Raw genomic sequence first — 19904 nt, forward strand, 5'->3', positions numbered from 1 at the left:
CTGAGTCCAGAGATGTGCTCTGAGAATGAAGATGACAGGGCTAAAGGAGGTAGCATCGCCACTGAGCAGCTCTGGGAGATTCAGAGCAAATCACTTTCTCGACAAATCCAGTCCTCATTTCTACTCAAAGAGTACTTGAACTGGTCATTTATGAAAATTTCCCACAAATTTTTACTCTGGTTAAGGTGGGGTGCAGCTCCAGCTCCCCAGACATCCATGTGAAGGCCCATTAAAGCATGTCATGGTCCCCTGGGGCCCCTTAAATCCTGCGCACCCTCTGCTAAACTCACAGCAGAGGGGCAGGGCTGGCATATGCCCGCATCTCACCAGGGTCTGGGCATGCCACTGGCCCAGGAGGTACAACACTCGTGCAGCCTGGCAGTATTTACCATTCCTGTCTGGAATAATGACCAGTACTATTAGCTGAGGGAGCTTTTGTTCAAAATACTAGGCTCTGGCCAAACTCTGTTCCCATTGAAGACATCACAATCCCTCCCATTGACTTCACTATGGAAAGAGTTATGCTAGTGTCTTTTATTATTCCATCCTATGAGGAGTTTAAAATATTTTTTGCCATAAAGTCACATGGAATTAAATCTTGCAATTAAATCCCACTGGCAGGTACGGCTAAAGACTTTTCTGGCTTGTTTAGCCTTTCTAATGTAAGATTTCATTTGTGTATTTCCATAATGCTTATGTCTAACAAAATCCTTTCCGATGCAATAGAGATTTTTTTCCATGCTAAATACTGAAGCAGGAAAATTTAAAATTTTAGTTACTGTGAGCAATTGTGCAGCTAAAATGTTAGTGTTTAAAAACAGAAATAGCAGTTAAGCGCAAGCAGGAAGAACTTGTGTTTAAGTCTCTGTGAACATTTGGGGCTATGTTTTGTGGAGGATTTTCTATCTCTGGTTCCTTTCATTAGCAATTTTAAAATAAAGTACACATTACCTTTCATATGGTTTTCACTCACACCCTGACACGGATGCACAGCCAGAACGCTTGTGCACCACACTGGTTAAAGATGTCTGCCCAGAATATAATAGTATAAAATATTTTGTATAAAATGTAAAACGGCTGACCTATAAAGATGTTTGATTTAGTTGTCTTCTAATATTGAGCCTGACTGTACTTCCTAAAAAGATGATGAAAGGATGTGGAGTAATTGAGATTTAATGGCATTGCTCCTTCAACAAGCTTAAACGTATGGTCTGTAACCAGCCTCTGCACTGAGACGGCCATTAATTCTGTAAATTTTGTCCCTTCAACATACGCAAACAGCTCAGTATAACTGGAATAATTTTATATTAACTGTCTTTTTTTAGAAAAACCATTAAGCTATATGCTCTTTGGCCCTGCATATCGTGAAATTACTTTGATGAGAACAAACTGACACATTTTTGTATGGTGCTGAGATCACTTTCAATGGGAGATGGAAAACAAAACTGTGTGTCCTGAGGCATATCACAGTATTTGCTTACTATAATTACAATAAGTTTTATTGTTTTTCATGCTACACTTTCACATGAGTAGTACTACTGTGAAATTTTAGTTAATTTTCATTTGTTGCTATCTTAATTGTTACAGAGTGCTCTGATATGTGAAAATATAAGAAGGTGTGTAACAAAAACATGCTCAATATACTCCTTCAATAATTTCTTTGTTGTTTGAAAACTTCCAACTTAGAGCAAAGCTGGCATTTTATGGCCTGCAGAGCTATAAATCATTTTTAAAATCATGATGATATTACTCAAAGCAGATGTGAAAACATATGTTTGCCATGGTTGTATAAACCGCTTACTTGTCATACTTAATAAATGTTGATACTTTTATTTTAACTACATTCCTTCTTAATAACTTTGAAAATCTTTTCCATGGTAAATATATTTTGCCTTAGTAAAAGTAATGGCAGGTTTTGAAAAACAAAGCTTGTTCTGTATACAAATTATATGGATATTTTCTGCTGAGCAACCCAGCAGACATTACACTCTTCAGTGACTGTCCACATCTGAATATGAAAATTGTTCAACATATTTGAGGTGCAACAGAGCCCAAAATGATTATACAGAGGAGAATTTGTTTATACTGTTAGGAACAAAAAATATATTTTGGACTGATAAAGATCACAGAGGAATAATAACAACTTGTATGGGGTGACAGGCTAAGAATTTTCAGAAGCAGAATACTGACTGTATCTTTCTGGCGCAGTTCATCATTAGAGGGTGCTTGCACCCTATAAACCAGAGGCTCCTAAAGGAGATGAAATATAGGTCTACCTCACTGCTTAATGTGAACTCAGCTTGAAATTGTTGGATATAAGCTATAGAAGGATACATGCTGCTGATGCTTTTAAAATTTCAGCATCCGTCCCATGATAATGCAGTCATAAGATGCCCAATAAGGTGGTCATCCTTGCCATGAATATGGCCAAATAATTTTTTAGAACTCTGGAACCACAGTGCACATGGAGTCTTCAATTTTATTTTTTTTTTTTTGAGGAGATAAATACAATTGCTTATGGTTATAGTAAATTGCATTTAAGTTCGCTCAGAAAATAAATACAGAGAGTGCAATCATAAGCCTAAGGATTTGAGTTTGTCTGATTTTTTTAGATAATCTAAAATTCCCTCAGCCAAAATAAAAATCACTTTGCATTTTCATTTATGATAAAATGTTCCTATTTTCAGTAGACTTCTAAGTACATTTAGCTTATGTTGTCTCCTCTTTTGGACACTTTCTTCTCTTACTTTTCTTTCCTATCTTTTGCTTTAAAATCTAAATAACTTCCTTGGTATATGCTTTGGAAGCATATTTTCTAGTATTCACTTCACACTTACCTTCAGCTTTCCTTCATTTCTTCAGCTTTATGTCATCTTGTTTTTGCAGACACTCAGTTTGTCTGGTGCTCTCTGTATGTACTGCCAGAATAAACTTTGTCTACTAATACGAATGATTTATTTTTTTTGTATTTCTAAGGAAACAAAATGCCTTCTTCCTCCTCAACATGCAGCTGCAGATGCCACATCTCTGTGTCTGTGACACCTCCCCAGGGCTTACCTGCATACACCAACATACTCATTTTCACCAGCACCTAACAATCAGAGCAAGGAGAAATGAGCAGAGGAGGCACTTCCCTGCCTACCAGACAAACTCTACAGATCAAGCTTCACCTCCTCCCTTGCTGCCTCTCACTTGTGAGTTGATGTAATATTACGAGACGTGAAAAATGTCTAATATTTCTCTCACCTACGTACCAGCATTAGAGTAGCCTGCACACACATCCACTGGAGGAAAAGAAACAACACTGTGTGACTAATCAAATAGTTGCTAGGGACTTCATAAATAATTGAGTCAAAAGACCAGCAAGGTATTACTCCCATATGGTCTAAACAGAGGGAAGTAAAGATATGATTGTTAACACTTCCTAAGAAGAATGTGATCTAAATTCACCGGATACGTTATTCATTGCAATTAGGCACGTAGTTTTCTTAGATTTATGCTATTACGTCATTGCATATGCAGAATACTAGAGAAAGGAATACAACATGTAAGTGCAATTAAATGCCTGAGAGAGAAAACAGTTTAATTTTACCTTTCTCCTTTTGCATTTTTTTTAGGCTTGTCCCGGTTTCTTGATCAATGAGTTCTCCTTCCCTGCTGTTGGTCAACATAGCTAAAAAAATCAGAGTGCACAGCTATATAACACTGTCAGTAAAGAAATGTCAGAAAAGAGGAAAATATTAAATTATACCTTTTTGTCAATAGTTTGATATTTTAACATTTATTTATACTGTATAATTTCTAAAGCAATTGACCATTTTCACTGTCCATAAGTCTCCTAATTCAGCAGTTAGAGCCAAATATGTAGCAAAAGCAAATTTGCTCAAGTTGATAAAAAAAAAAAAAAAAAAACAAACAGGATGGAACTAAAATTATTAATGTGAGGAATCTAATTTCTTATAAAATGTTCAAATTAACAATTTAGAAAAGTACTTCTCAGAAATAATTGTGGGGAAAAATGCATTTAGTAAAACAAAATATTTAGGTTTTAGCAAGTACCTATAAAGCAGCAAGCTTAATAAAGAAATACAGATACAGAGATAGTAACCCACAGATGAATTGGAAGAAAAAAAAAACATACTCTGTGGTGCTAAAAATTTCCTCACTTAAAATTTTCAAAATCGAAGAGACATTAAGTTTATGATTTCAAGATGCTTATTTTCTTTGTTCTTATTTGATTAAAACATTTACTTTTTGGCAATTACAGAATTCAAAGCCATTTCAGTGAGGAGAATTGTTAAAAAATTGCAAAAATTGTAAGAGTAAAAAAAGCCACATATGTATATGAAGTAGATGTACATATCTCTACAACAAAAAGCTTTAGACTTCAATATAGAGAAATTTGTGGTTCAACATAAATAAAATCTAGCTTTCTTTAAAAAAAACTTTTAGCACTGTTTCTGGAGCTCAGAGGATTGCAGTATGTGCTGCTACTTTTAATATAACAAGTTACAGTAGCTTTCAAAAGCTACAATAAGGTAAAAAAAAGTCCCTTTTTCATTGTTGCTACGGGAAGTTACATTTCTTGTCCTGTGTATTTCTAGCCCTATTTTAAATACATGAAAGCTGAGGGGAATCTACTTTCTAGTCCTTGCCCTGAGTATGCATATGTTAAGGAAAATAGCTCAGTCTCTATTCACTAGACTTTGTGTATTGCCAACTGTGCTATGTAGTGCAATGTTGCTGTATCATGGACCACAGTCAAAATTCCCAAATCCCAGCAAGCAGCTGAGTAGCCATTTGATGGGAGAGAAGACTACAATGACTTCCATAAGCTGCACTGTTTTTGCAGTTTAAATCTAGCTCAGCAATGCCTGCATGGGCAGCAGTCACTGTGAAGACAACAGTGTTGACGTACACTGACATGAAAAGATGTTAATGGACTTGCCCTAGATCCCTCCTGGAAGCACCAAGAATAGGATCCAAACTTCCTCCTATCCAAATTTGCATTTTAAACACAAGATCAATAATGTACTGTGAAAACTGTAGTTGAGAGACCAAAAAAAAAATCAAAAAGCTCTCACCTTCATTGCAATGAGGAAACATCTGGACAAGAGGAGGTTTTTGGAGTGGAAAACTCATTATATAATCTGAGAGTTTTCTGACATACATTCAAATTAAAACATTTCTTGTTCTTTTTCAACTCCAGGTGCTTTCAGAGGCACCTTCTCATGCCAGCATGCAAGATTTAGTCAGTCATAGAAGGGGCAGTATCTTCTGTGCATTGATGGATGCAGGCACAGAATGAGTCTGAGGGTCTGGTCTATGCATAGTGATGAACCTAATTAAACAAATTGTAGCAATGAACTTTCTGGCTATTGGGGGGGGTAGTGTTTGGTTGGTCCTTTGTTCTTTTAATAAAGCAAGTGCTTTCCTGAGATTCCGAGTAAATAAATATTTGCTTCAAAAACCTGATAAAATTCTTAAGGTCAGTGGTTGTCAAGGGGTGTGAGGCTGCAAAGCACTAACCAATTCTGTCTGGGGTGTTGTCCAGCTGGGAGGGTGAGCTGGACACGCTGCTGCTCTGATGGGAGGAAGCGTGGCTCCCAGGCCGCTGACTGTCTTCTAGAGATGGAGCTGGAGAAGGGCTGTCTTGAATCCTTTCCTTGAAACAGAAATAAGACAAGGTCTGTGCAATTTGATTAATGAGCATCAGTGCAGTTCAATCAGAAAATGAAAGTGGCTGAAATAGCAATAACAAATAGTCTTTCCAAGATAAACAGTGAACAGAATTCACATCAAAAGGGCGGTACAGCCTTTTATACTCAAAAGCAGTGGAGTCTTCTACATGCAATGCACCCAGGCACAGTTTTTCATCCTTAGTGTCATGACACAGCACTTAACACCTTTTTTTCCTTGATAAATCTTTATTTTCTAACTTTTTCACACATAGGAATATAAAGCATGTTTTTACACGCAGTTTGTAAGAACTAATTTTTATTTACAGATAGTGCATGTAGGCATGTATGAGTTACATTTCAAATAAACAACTCAGATTTGGATTAACTGGCACAAAACACCGTCAAATTTGTAAGCTCACAAGAAAAACTACTTCTGTGCCTGAAACATTGCATCGTCCTCTCAGGGTAGCATGCAGACCAATTTTAAAAGTTATGGTACTGGTAAGACAAATTCACTTTTGGATGGAATGCATCACTTGCTAACAAAAATAAGACTGTGCTTGCAAATTCTTATGTGCATATTTGCACACAAAATCCTGAGATTAACTTCTAATTTAAATATACCTAGTACTTTAGGGAAAAGAATAAAAAGAGGTAAGAAATTGTAAAATTTAGCAAAATTAAATTCTTCAGATCTGTGTATCTAAACTTGCAGATTGCCTGGAGATATGGAATTTCCACCAGGAAAAATCTTTAGTAGCAGGTCAGACAAGCAATAATTCATCTTGTCTTGAGAAATGTGATTGATTAGATGATCACTTGAGATCCTTTCCAACCCAGTGATTCCTCATGCATTATTCTGAATTGATTCAAAATTCTAGTCCCCTTCATTCCTGTTCCCAGGACCAACAGAACAATATGAGAATTTTCTAAAAGGGGCAGATCATGGCCTGAGATGCTCTAGGATTTTAAAATCTCTTCTCTATGTTTTAAATCGTCTGTTGCAGCTAATTAAGTTCTTAAAGGTATAATTCCACTGGAGAGACACTAACAAGTAGATGTTTAATTTACAGAAGTCCAGAAACTGCATGTTTGCAGTTGCCCTCATCTCATCATCTATGGCAGCAGCTGTTCCCTGCAGAAACCTGTGGAAACACAGGACCGAAATATTACTCCTCCCTTTTTTTTTTTAAAGGGAGATCCTCTGCCTCCACCTCATTAAAAATCACAACTACAGGGTAATCTGGGGATGCTGTCTCAAAGGAATCTTGCAAATTTTCTTTCTTTCTGACCTACTCTCAAAGATTTTTCATTAAGAAGTATGTGTTCTGGCTACTTGGTGGCAATTTTCCACATGTTTTTGAAAATAAGCTGAACAGCATCCAAATTTTTAGTGCAGTTTTTGCTACACTATGCTAAATCAATAATACAGCTTTAGGAACAGAACACTAGATTCTAATAGTTTATCCATTATAAATAGCTAGCATAATAGCTTCTGCTAATAACCTATCTAAGAAATTCATTAATAACACTTGAAGTAAGATCAACTTTTTAAGAATATCCTGTTATCCATTAAAGCCATCTCTCTAAAACACACCCAACTCGTATTTACAGACTCATTTGAGAATGATGCAAAGGGAATATGAGAACAGATCCTCCTAATTGCAAGGGGTTTTATTTGTCTATTCCAATCACACCAGCCAAAAACGTAGCATTGAATGCGTCTTTAATAGGATAGTTATTGTACATTAAATAACAACTGAGCCTCAAAATCATGTAACAGATGTGTATCTATTACATAGCTGTTAATCCTCAATGGATTCTTCAATTATCTGTTATTTAATGAACACACAATAACTAATAAATCTTACAGGAAGACTTTTAATTGCAGTATTTTTTAGTGCTAATTAAAAAAGGTTAGTAAGTTTTAAAAAAGGAATCTACTATGTTGAGTCAGAAGATCTTGAAGTTTTTAAAAATGAATGATTTTAAATAAATTCTCAAATTCTGGGAAAAAAAAAAAGTTTAAGCTACTGATCTTCAAACGGCCATTATTTTCTTCTTCATCTCAAAAGACTGATTTTAAAGATTGCTGAGATGAGCAGAAGAATAAAAAAGAGTTGCGACTTATTCTGGGGATGGTCGGTTTAGTAAGCCACATTTATAGTGGTTTACTAAACACCAAAAATATTCATCCATATATATGAATAATAATTTATATGCAACTGATGTCATCTACTTCGTCTTGTTTGATGCTGTCCCACACAACTTCCTTGTCTCTAAATTGAAGAGACGAATTTTATGGATGGACCACTCCGTGGATTAGGAATTGGCTGGATGGTTGCATTCAAAGAGTTTTGCAGGCAACAGCTCTATGTTCAGGTGGAGACCTGTAACAAGCGGTCAAGAGTCCTTAGGAGTCAGTATTGAGACTGATATTATTTAAGGTCTTTGCTGGTGACACGGACAGTGGTATTGAGTGCACCCTCAGCAAGGGCTGACAACACCAAGCTGTGTGGTGCAGTCAACACTCTGGAGGGAAGGAATTACATCCAGAAGGATCTTGACAGGCTTAAGAGGTGGACCTGTGCAAACGTCATGAAGTTTGGCAAGGCTAAATGCGAGGTCCTGCATCTGGGTGGGGGTAATTTCAAGCACTAGTACAGGCTGGGTAATGAGTGGATTGAGAGCAGCCCCGAGGAGGACTTGGGGGTGTTGGTGGATGAAAAACTCAGTGTGAGATGGCAACGGGTGCTTGCAGCCCAGAAAGCCAGCCATATCCAAGGCTGTCCATCAAAAGAAGTGCTGCCAGTAGGTTGAAGAGGGTGATTGTCTGCCTCTCCTCTGCTCTTGTGAGATGCTACCTGGAATGCTGTCCTCAGCTCTAGGGCCCTGAGCATAAAAGGACACGTAGCTATTGGAGTGAGTCCACAGGAGGGTCACAAAAATGACAAGAGGGTTGGATTACCCTCTTACCCTATGATGACACATTGAAAGAACTGGGGTTGTTCAGCCTAAAAAAGAAAAGGCTCAGGAGGCCTTATAGCAGCCTTCCTGTACTTAAGAAGGGCCTACAAGAAAGACGGGGAGGGACGCTTCATCAGGGTGTGTAGCAATAGGTAATGGTTTTAAACTACAAGGGCAGATTTAGATTAGACATTGGACAGGAAGTCTTTCCTATGAGGGTGGTGAGGCACTGGAGCACTGTGGATACCCCAGAAGCTGTGGATACCCCATCCCTGGAAGTGTTCAAGGCCAGGCTGGATGGGGCCTTGGGCAACCCGGTCCAGTGGGAGGTGTCCCTTCCCATGGGCAGGGGGGTTGGAACTGGGTGGTCTTTAAGGTCCCTTCCAACCCAAACCATTCTATGATTCTGTGCAACCCTGAGCTTGTATGTACTGTCCTTTACATTTGTGTAAATAATAGCTTTGTGTAAATAATAGGTTACAGCTAACAGGCTACCACTCTGACTGTAATTTGTCTGGATTTTAGTTTTAACAGTTCTCTTTGGCACTACTTATTCCCTTTTTATCACAAAGAGTACTCAGTTTACAATTATATACAATTTTGAAATGATTAATTTTACAGAAGAGTGCATAGTTTAAGTAAACTTCCTTGTCTATTGCAACCATGAAAATGAATAGCCAAGGAGAGGACATGCCAACTGTTCTGCAAAAAAAAAACCAAAAAAAAACAAAACACAACAACTATGAACAAAGATGACGATGAATTAACACTTAGATATCACACAAACAGACATATGTGTCACCTTAAATGGGAGTTATTTGAGTAATTCAAAAGCTGATGATTTGGAAAAGCAAACTATTCAAGCTCCTTCTGGTAACTGTACTTCCCATTGTCTCTTGCTATAAAATAATCTCTTCAAGTAATTTGCCTTCAAACTCAGGGTCTTAGTTTGAAATGTTCAGGCAGAAATAAATGTGTCAAATAATAATGTCATTCTTAATCACACAGTGAATCATTTTCTAAGAGAATTAGTTGATTATGTCATCTAACGTCTTTCTGGTTACAAAAATTTACATATACAGGGAAGATGTACCTTTCCCTATAGATAACAAAGGAGCTGGAATTTTCCCTATATTTTATGTACTACAGATAATGATAGAGTACTGTCATGTAGGACTGCATGTGGATAGAGAAACTGTCTATTTCTAAATGTTTGTGTGGAAATGTAATGCAGAATTTCCTCTACTATAATGAATAACACCATGAACAGATTCTTTTTTTGCAAGTAAACAGATCCATTTTTCAGTCCTGTAATCAGTATGCATCTATTTAGCTACTTAACAGCAATGTGCTCTGGTTCATTAGGTAGCTACTGTTGTGTCTCAGCCTAGTTAAAATTTCACAGCAAGTTAATCTATTTTATTACAAATGAGAACACAAGTGATAATGTCCTCACCATTTTCCAAACACAGGGTTAACAGTATTTGTAACAAATCAATGAGGGCATTTAAATAGGAAAATTGCAAATCTAAAACCTTAACATTTTTTACACATTGATGGCTTCATTTTATTTGTCATTTATATATTTTACAACCTTGTTACTTTTCATATATTTTATTTTTTTCTTCCTGAAATAGCTCAGTTCCCACTGGCACACTGCAGTGCAGCTTGGTTCTGCAGTAAGTACACTTACAGTAATAGAGAAGTATTTCTAAATAAAGTAATATTTTTTCCATTTGAATTTCTTCATATTTTATAAATCTGCAAGATTCATAATCCATGTTACAATGTAATGAATTATATATATATAATTTACAGATTGTGAGAATTTTATGAAAAATGAAAACATTTCTCAAGATCTCACCTATTTATCTAACTATAGTACCTACTTCATCTTATCTTTTCTCTTCCCTTTACAGAGCTGTACCATAAATTCTCAAAAAAGACTTTTGCAGTATTTAATCCTTTTGAAGGGTAATATATTTCTGTCTTACTAAAGAATGGTGTCTTGCTTTAGCTTAGAAAATGTAGCTACAAAGCCTGACATTGTTAATTTTAGTTGTGATTTAGGTTAACAGCACTGAAGTCATCCACTCATCCAATTTCTAGATATATCCTTGATTTCACCTCAATATTCCTCTACTAACCCCTGTGCGGTAGTATTCCACACAAATAATATGAAACACTACATAACAGTTTCATCCACAGTAGTTTTGTTAGAAATATATATGAACAGCTTACCTATTTTTGACATAATCATCTTAACCTTAATTCCTTACCTCTGATTTTTTTATAGTATTGATCTTCATTTTGTGTCAAGAAATTACAGGAATGATGCTACTAGATTTTCCTTTATTTTTCTTTATTCTTAGTGCTAATGTAGCTGTAATTACTGTTCCAAATGTTAATCTATTAATGAGTTCCTAGAGGATTTAATGGCATTTCACTGCTGACAAGCAGGTTTTGGAAGTTTATCTGAGTCCTGGATATTTTATTCAGACATTTATCTTGATATTTCATATTTAATTGAGGTTCTTCTTCTGCAGTGGCAGGAGAGCTGGAATTCAGATCTCACTAATGAAACTGAGAGGAAGGAAAAATGGGGACTCAACTGTATTTAGGTCTAGATTAGAGTTTTCAACTCTCGTAACAAAAAATCATACCTGATCACCATGCTGGTAGAATAAATTTTCTGACATTAATTTGCTCACTAGTTCCCCACTGGAAAATGCATTGTGTCACACCTGATCTTACAGCGCTTGCCAAATCACCACTGAGATTCTCAAAATGGACCACATTGTTAAGCTGAATACGCAAGATGACTGAAAAATTGAGAAACCAGAGTGTCCCATTTCTCTGAAGAGGTCCATACTGTGGAGCCAAAAGCAGTCAGCCAGCAGACTGACTGAAGATGTCAGAACCCCTATCCAAAACTACCATGACTTTGTGTCCGTAAAGCACCACTGCTCCTATCTATGTGGCTGAAGTCTATTCTTAATAAGAAAGAAGAAAAAGAAAGAAAGTAATTTTGGTTAGCAAAGAACTGAATTGCTGCCTTTTATTTTTAGTTAATACTAAGTATCTCTTTCCATTTGACCTTAGTTAAAACTAATTGAATTCTAATATCAAATACAATTTTAATAGTGTTCTAAAGTTTACTGTCCCTAACTAATGCATTAGGCCGAAAAACATAATTGGTATTTAGGCTTTTCAAAGAAACAGAATAATCTTGACACAGTAAGCAAGAGCTATGTTAAATCTGAGATTTTGGACAGATTAAATATGATAGACCACGAGAAATATGACGGTAGAGTTACTGTTTCTGTACATGAGAACAGTAGTTAGGTATATATTCTGAGTTATCACACTCTGGAAATAGGCACATGCAGAGTACGGTCAACTTGTTGGTCTTCTGAGCTAGTTATATCATCTCCAACTGCTGTAAGAATTGGAGAAGAACAACGGAAACAGCTGGTCTAAAAACTAAGATAGGATATGTATGTCTGAAAGCCAGCTGGATCCCATTCATCTTTTGCAGTGTATCGGGAAGTCATTCACTTTAAAATATATACTCTGCAATTTGAAATGCTTTTTTTTTTTCACTGTGTACATATAGTTTCTTCAGTCGTAGTCAACTGGCATTTGTTTTCCCACCAAATTTAAGAAATCGTAAAAGCTCTTCTGTTTACTGATTTTTAATACCAGATGTTCACTTGCTAATTCCATTACCTTGTGACTACTTCCTATAATTCATTAATTGCCAGCTGCTCAGCCAAACAGAAAACCACAGCTAATCAGATGGTATTGGTAAACAGCCAAACAAGAGCTTCCTTCTTCACCATTTCTTAAATTAGCAATCACTGAGAAAGCTACAGCAACCTTCACTGGTATATTAAGATTTTACCTTCCCATTTTACCCTGAATCTTAAAATATAATACTGACTAAAATTGGACGGACCCTTTCAGTGGAAACTTCCTACTTGAACCCCTCCCATGAATTGTTTCATCCAGTGCTGCTACCGAAGGAAATAAAAGTACTCCCAGGACTAATGATGGTAATGCTCTATAGAATCTATGTTACAGCTATATTAGTTATTAAGTACAAATGCAAATGTTTAAGCCAATACTAAAAGGATCTGAGCCAGAACTAAAAGCTAGTATGTGCTTGGTGTAACAATATTCCCTTGTGAGCTTTGCAAAAAAGAGATATACTTGGTTTTTACTGTTTTTCTTTTTCTTTTTTTTTTTTTCTCCTCTTGCAAGTTTAAAATAAGTATTCACTGATTATTCTTTAAACTAGCAACTAGCGTTAACAAGCATCACAGGGAGAGGAACATGCCTCCCTTCATAGCAGGGGAGACGAAAAGGCAATTTGTAGGGACCCAAACATCTCCCAACATAGTAGTTTCTATATCAGTGAATAAAAAGATACAAACACACCATTCTTCACTACAGATAGTCATAAAAATTAGCCTTATAAGAAATAAGCAAACTATGCTGTCTCACACATCGCTCCCCTAATGTATTCTAGTACCCAGTTCAGCAATACGCTGCCAACAATGAACACATGCTATGAAACGGGACAGAATAAATCTAATAGAGAAAAGTATCATAAATTTTACAGAAAGTTTTGTTTTATAAATCTTGTAATATTCTGTAAACATTTCAGAATGAATTGAATGCACAGAGATATGAAATTAAATATGTTATAAATTCTGTAACTAGAAATGCTTTTATACGGAGAAGGATTGTTTCAGAGTATTCTGAGATGGCCACATTTTTCAGGCTGTCAGGTAAATTTTATGAATGCGAGTTGTATAGCACATAGAAAATAGCACCTCTCAGCAATAATTACACAGCCCATCTGTATTGTCTTTAGGGAATTTAAAATCATGTCATATACATCCTTTACAAATGCTTTAAGAGTCCCACAAAATCAGGAGAAGAACAGAACACAAAGAAAAGGAGATCCAAAAATCTCTACTGCATGTGTAGATCACATGATAGAAATAATGCTTTGTTCTGCTTATCAGTAGACCAAAGAATTCAGATGGAAATCGTGTAGGGTTGACATGAAATAAAAGATTTCAGTTCTGGGCAAAACAAAACATTGCATTTCACCCCAAATGTCAATTTTTATAGGGAAAGTTGATTCATTTATAAAGTATATGCAGGTGAAATTCTAAAAGAAATGATTTCAGAGTAAAAAAACGCTTTGAGTTTTTTTGAAACAAAGCATTTAAATTGTATTTTAACTTTTCCTTTGGGTTTTCCAAATGCATTCAAAAATGTGCCATTTATTCCTAATTGGGACCTGGCTAACATCAGAGTAAGGTTTCTTCTTTTCCAATTTCTGCCTCAAGTCCCAGACACAGCAAGAGGAGGCCAGCACATCTCCACGCAGTGACTAATTATTTCAAGATAAGTCAAATCCATACCGTGCTTACACTTCAGTCCTCTCAAGACTAATAGACTCTTCTTCCCCAGGCTTTCTCCTTGCAAACCTCCTGCCCCTCACTTTCCCCCACAGACACCCCAAATCTACCAGTTAGCAAGTTTATGGTTAAAACTGTGTCAGCTAGCATGTTTTTTAGTCATATATGCCCCTTCTGACTTTATCTGTATAAATAAAGACTTCAGGCTCCTGATATCATATACAGACTGAGGGTATTCCTAGCTCAAGGCCTCATTCCACTATGGGCAGAGAGTGGTCGTGTGATCTGATTATGAAATTCCAAAGTGCTGTCAGTGAAAAGAAGAGCTATTCTCATTCTTGCTGGGACAGCTCTTTGTTTATTTGCCATCCACGTATGTGCTGTAAGGTCCCAACTCCTTTGGACCCAATTTAATTTAAATGACCTGTTAAGACTCAGACATGTTTTCAGAACTCTATTCAATTTGTGTTCTCAGCACACATCATGATCCTTAATGACAAACTGTATGCTGCAAATGCATATTAATAGTCATACTCATTTGTTGCATAATTATTTTAGTTTATATCATTTAAATATTACATAAATATTATATTGTGTTCAATACAGGTGTACCATAAGATAAAATTCTAAACATTATGTAGTTATAACTCTGTGGAGTTGAGTTGTTCTATAAACTTCAGTTAAAAAATTTGTATGGCCCATCCAAACTTCAGTTCTGAGGACCTGAAAATACCACTACTGAGTAGATTTTTCTGACTTTCGGGACCAACACTTTTGGATGACAATAAACTACTACATTTACTCACTATTTATTTTTTTTTTAGCCTACACAGTGAATTAAGTATACTTCTGCTAAGTTCCAACCCAGACTACTTATCTGCTGGCTGGCAAACCACTTTATACCTAGTCCAGTAACTGGATTGCAGGCTTCATCCAGCTCAAGAACAACTCCAGGGGAGGAGGGGAAAAAAAAAAAGGAAAAAAAAAAAAGGTGAAAGGTGGGGGTAAAGTCATTGATGCTGTATTCCCCCCCTCATCTCCTTACCCCATGCTACACCCTTATTTATGCAGATTCTTCAGAATTATTTGAGCTAAGTTTGAAACGGAGCAAGCACTTTCAGCTGAGCAGTAAATCCCTGAAAGCCTGGATTTATAACAGGGGCACTGTCAGAACCATTGCAATAGCACTGCTAGCGGGTGCTGCAATAATCACATCAGATCATATTATAGATGGCTAAGAAGGTTTTGTGAGCCTGGCCGTTGTGCCTGCCTAATTTATAGTGTTCCTGTCAGGAGGAAATCAAGTTTCATAGTTATGACATTTCTTTCTAGAGCACTAAATGTTAACTTTGCTGATCACGCATATTTTGGTAGAACAGCTTATTTCTAAATGGCAAATGTGATATAAAAAGCATAATGACTTCATTCAAAACCTTTATAGAGCAGCTGATTCTCACACCTATAGAAAACAGACTAAGTGGTATTTTAGTCATCAGAGTATAGAAAAAGATACACACTCAGTATATTCAATTCATTTTTCCCATTTTAAGTAACGTCATGTTGCCATAATTGCAGTCTATCCATAACTAGTTATTTTTTGTACTTCTAATATGAACTTAAATAATGTTGTCATATAATAAAAATCATATCACTGATGGATAACAACCACAGAAACCCTTTTACATGTTTCATTTTGTACAAGGATTTCATCTTAATTGATAGTCATTCAGAGCTAGACAATTGTACGTAAGGAAAAGAAAGGACAAAGGGAGCCTCATACTGTCTGTAATAAAATTCATCTACAGTCTCAGCACTCAGAACAAATGAGAGAAAGATGCAGCATCACTTGACAGATGAGAGTAACACCACAATGGATGCATGCGTTACCTCTATCATATTAGCTACTGGTGTATTTTCCTCTACATCATGTAGAGGAAACAATTCCCTTTAGAGTGCTGGTGAGACCTACTGTTGGCTGTGGACATATTGCATATCCCCTAGTGCAGGTGTTGGGGAAAAATCACTGCAGATGAGTAACATCAGCAAAGACCTGCTAAAGAGCCTCCTTAAAATCTAACTGCTTGTAAGAACTGTAGTATATATTAGGACAAACTAGTATTGTTTACAAATACATATCTAATCTTCATTTTGACATACTGGTAGCATTTAAATTATAATCAAAGCTTATGCAGTCTACTTGCTGCTATAAATGTTTTACTGCCGTATTTAAGTTACCGTTTCCTCAAGAGGTCTCCTGAACACTTAAAGTAAAGGTTACTAAGTGAAACAAATGGAACCTCAATTAATTTCTAACAATTCCATGACTTGCATTAACTACTTGGCAGCTGGACATGAGAAACACCATGTTTCCCCCACCTAGTCACAAACTGTGCAGACACACTAATGATAAGGAGAAGTTAGATCTAAAAAGTAGATCTAAAGTAGATCTACTACTTAAGTAGATCTAAAAGTTAGATCTAGAAGTTAGATCTAAATAGATCTAAACTAGACTACATCTAATCTAACACTAGTGAGTGCTAATATCTGTTTTTAATTATATTACAGATTTGTAGATAAAGCAGACCATCTTATTTCTTTAATTTCTTGCCTGTAATTTCCTCAAACAGAAGCACTATCAGGAACAGCAGACCAAGTGTGCCATATGCAATATAAGCTCACTACCTGTTTGTTAGTTATTTTCTTTAAAAAGTTGCTACAAATGTTTTTGCTAGGAACAAAAATCCAGTCTCATAGATGACTCTTACCTTTATAACAGACGCCCCTGCCCTGGAAAGAGGACTGTGCATTTGGGCTGCTGCAGCCATATTAGCTATTGTATTGAGGTGGTTCATCTGATTCATTGCCATTGCAACCGAAGCAGGAGGTAGGCTGACGGGTAGCAGAGGGTGGGGCATCATCATAAACGGCAGGTCTATCCCTAAAAGAGAGCAAGGGCATGTTATGTGTGTCAGTCCCTCATTTTATAACCCTACCTGTTATTTTTTGATGTCTATATTGTACAGGATATTGCCTAGTCAAAACTCGTTATCATTATGTGTTAATAATTTTGAAGTTATATAGTGAATAAGTCTCTTTGCATTCCAGAAAAAGCTGAATAGTTTGTACTAGCGACAGAAGCATACACCTGCAAAGTAGCACAATATTAGCAAAATTAATATTCAACAGTGCACAAGTTCAGTGATGTCTTTATTGATAGCAATAAAACAAAAAACACAAAACATGTAGATATTTGCATGTTTTCCCAATATAACAGAAGAATATTCATTAATGATTTTATCTGACAATATACTCTACAAAGTCCTCAAGTTCTCTTACTATTATTAGTTTACCTACACAGCAATCTGATACTTCTACATGTATATGAGGACTATTGCTTGACTATAGGAAGCTGTGGATTGGACTATACAACATTACTGTACTACCATACAAGTCTGTCAACTGAAATATGGAATGAGAGCTCAAAATTTGGGATAAAAAATGGTGCAAGTGTTTTTCATTTCCAAAACAGTCACTTTAAATTTTCACCTACTAAGGACATATAACAACTCAAGAAAGTGTGAAATGTGTTTGCAAGCATTTGCAGACCTTGACATTGCTAGAAAGGTGATGTTACCTCTCAAAAGAACTGGATTTTTGTATCTCATTACCAGCTATTCCAGCATGCATATTACTTGTATTTAGTAATGGCTACAATACAACACACCAATCCACTGAAAAACTTCTAGGTTCTTTTGCATTTAAGAGTTCTTCAGAGGGACCACTTGAAGATCTCCACCTTTGGGCATCCAAAATTCTTTTTCCAGAAAAAATAGGACACATGCTGCTACACAAAATGTCTTATAATTTTTCTAACTGAACCTTTGATTAGAAATTCTCACAAAACAAACAAACAAACAAACAAACAAACAAAAAACCTTCAGGTACATGAAGTAATTAAAATTCATGTAGCCAGTTATAACCATGTGCTATTCACAGTATTTATTTCTAAAAGATTTTAACTTTTGCCTCTATCTTCATGAGTTAAATCAGAGGGCTAGTCACCATTTTGCTGTATGACAGAACACACAGTAAAACTATCATTGACTGATACAGCTTGTTATTTCAGTATAATTTGACTATAGCAATAAAAAGACACCACTGTGACTACCACAAAAGCCAGAATTGTTTATACTCTGAGTTCCCACACTATCTCTGTTTAGCTTGAGCAAATCATGATCAACTATGATGTCTTATGATTCACTGTGTTTTGTTTATAAGATGATCCATGCCAATATTAATTACGACACGTAATAAGCCATGCCCACATATATCTCCTTTCACTTTAAACCATACTGACAATCCCCTTTGCTGCTTACATCCATAAGCCTTTGTTCCCCTGCATATCTCCCTTAACAGCCCAATAATCTCTCCTCATACTCTATAGAGTTCCAAAACTCCCAGACACCATCTGGCCACATTGAGTTGTATGTCTACTTAAAGTCCAATTGACATGCAAACTAAATGCAAACTACAAACAGAATTTAACAGCACATCACCAGTTTTAAGACACAATCCGTCAAACATTTCAGGACTATGAAGAAAATATATCTTACACTTGCAAATCATTGGACATAATGTCTGACATTCAATAAACCCTTTAATAGCCTATAGACATTTGACTACTACAATATCTATTGGAAAATAACTTGGAAGTTTTCTTTAACAGCAAAGAACACAATATCCCTCATGCAAAACATGTACAGATACTGAATTATGCAAGAATATAAAATGAAAGAATAAACCATGGTGAATATGAGTCCTATAACCTGGTGATTCTTAATTACTGACACTTAACCAGATGCCCATAATGCTCAGGCTCCTACCTTCCCATGAACAAAGTAAACATATATTGTAGAAGCCATTTAAATAGTCTGGATTTCTTCAAGTCTGTGGCACTATATAGGTAGCAAGGAAGCATCTGCTCCTAAAATTTCATAAAAAGCCAGAAATGCCATTCAACCATTAATACTAACAGGGAAAATCAACTTTCAAAACTTTGAGGATGAAGAATTTAAACAAATAATGAGGATTCATAAATAATATTTTAATTCTTCATCCATCATCATCTTTCAGAATTACTCTCAGATTACTCGTTACTACTTTTTTAAATATATTTTTGTTGTTTTCTGACCATTTCTTTGAATAACTTGCTAGTACCTCCCCTTTGGATGTAAAGGAGGAGGGAAACTCCAAGCTTCCCACCTATCCCCTTCCTAGAGGAAGGAAAAGAGATGGATTTGAAATGAAGTTTAAGTTCCAAATCCAAACTTTAACTGTGTCATTTTGTTCCAGTTGCTTTGGATAGCTGCATTGAAGAGATGACCTTGCCCATACCTGACAGGTACAAGGCATGACAAGGCAGAAGAACTGCTTCTACTCACTTTTACCTAGCCATTTTCACCTATGCTTTGCTCTCATCCATTTATTCAGTGGTCAGCATTTTCAACTGGAAGAGAATTCACTCATATAGCTAAAATTTTAAGCAATGGTATGATTTTTTCCCCTTCAGCACAGGCCATGGCACTGCTGACTGGGACTGACAGTCCTTAACACAGCAATGGGTAGCTATTCAAGAGAGTGGCTGTATCCCAGTGGGCAGCTTGGTCATGATGCACAAGTGCAGTACTCAGTGGAAGGACTGGCCCCTTGTGTACCACGTGCTTCCATCATCCATTCCCCCGACTTCCAGAAGGATGGGAAGAAGTACAAGCAAGGCCTTCAAGCAGAGCTCTATGTATTTATTTTTTTTTTTTTTCCGTAA

At 36.3% G+C, this 19904-nt stretch overlaps 1 protein-coding gene across 2 annotated transcripts in view; it reads right to left on the reverse strand.

The window, feature by feature from the left end:
• The window catches only part of DACH2 (dachshund family transcription factor 2), a 282538-nt gene that overhangs the window by 45338 nt on the left and 217296 nt on the right, over window positions 1-19904 (reverse strand). For both annotated transcript variants that reach the window (XM_032196137.1, XM_032196136.1), the window contains exons 5-7: window positions 16849-17021; window positions 5530-5665; window positions 3593-3673 (exon numbers count right to left, since the gene is read on the reverse strand). In XM_032196137.1, the coding sequence (XP_032052028.1) occupies window positions 3593-3673; window positions 5530-5665; window positions 16849-17021 (390 nt within the window). The remainder of the gene's footprint in view (window positions 1-3592; window positions 3674-5529; window positions 5666-16848; window positions 17022-19904) is intronic.

Source organism: Aythya fuligula, chromosome 13 (genome assembly GCF_009819795.1).
Source record: "Aythya fuligula isolate bAytFul2 chromosome 13, bAytFul2.pri, whole genome shotgun sequence".
Lineage (NCBI taxonomy): Eukaryota > Metazoa > Chordata > Aves > Anseriformes > Anatidae > Aythya > Aythya fuligula.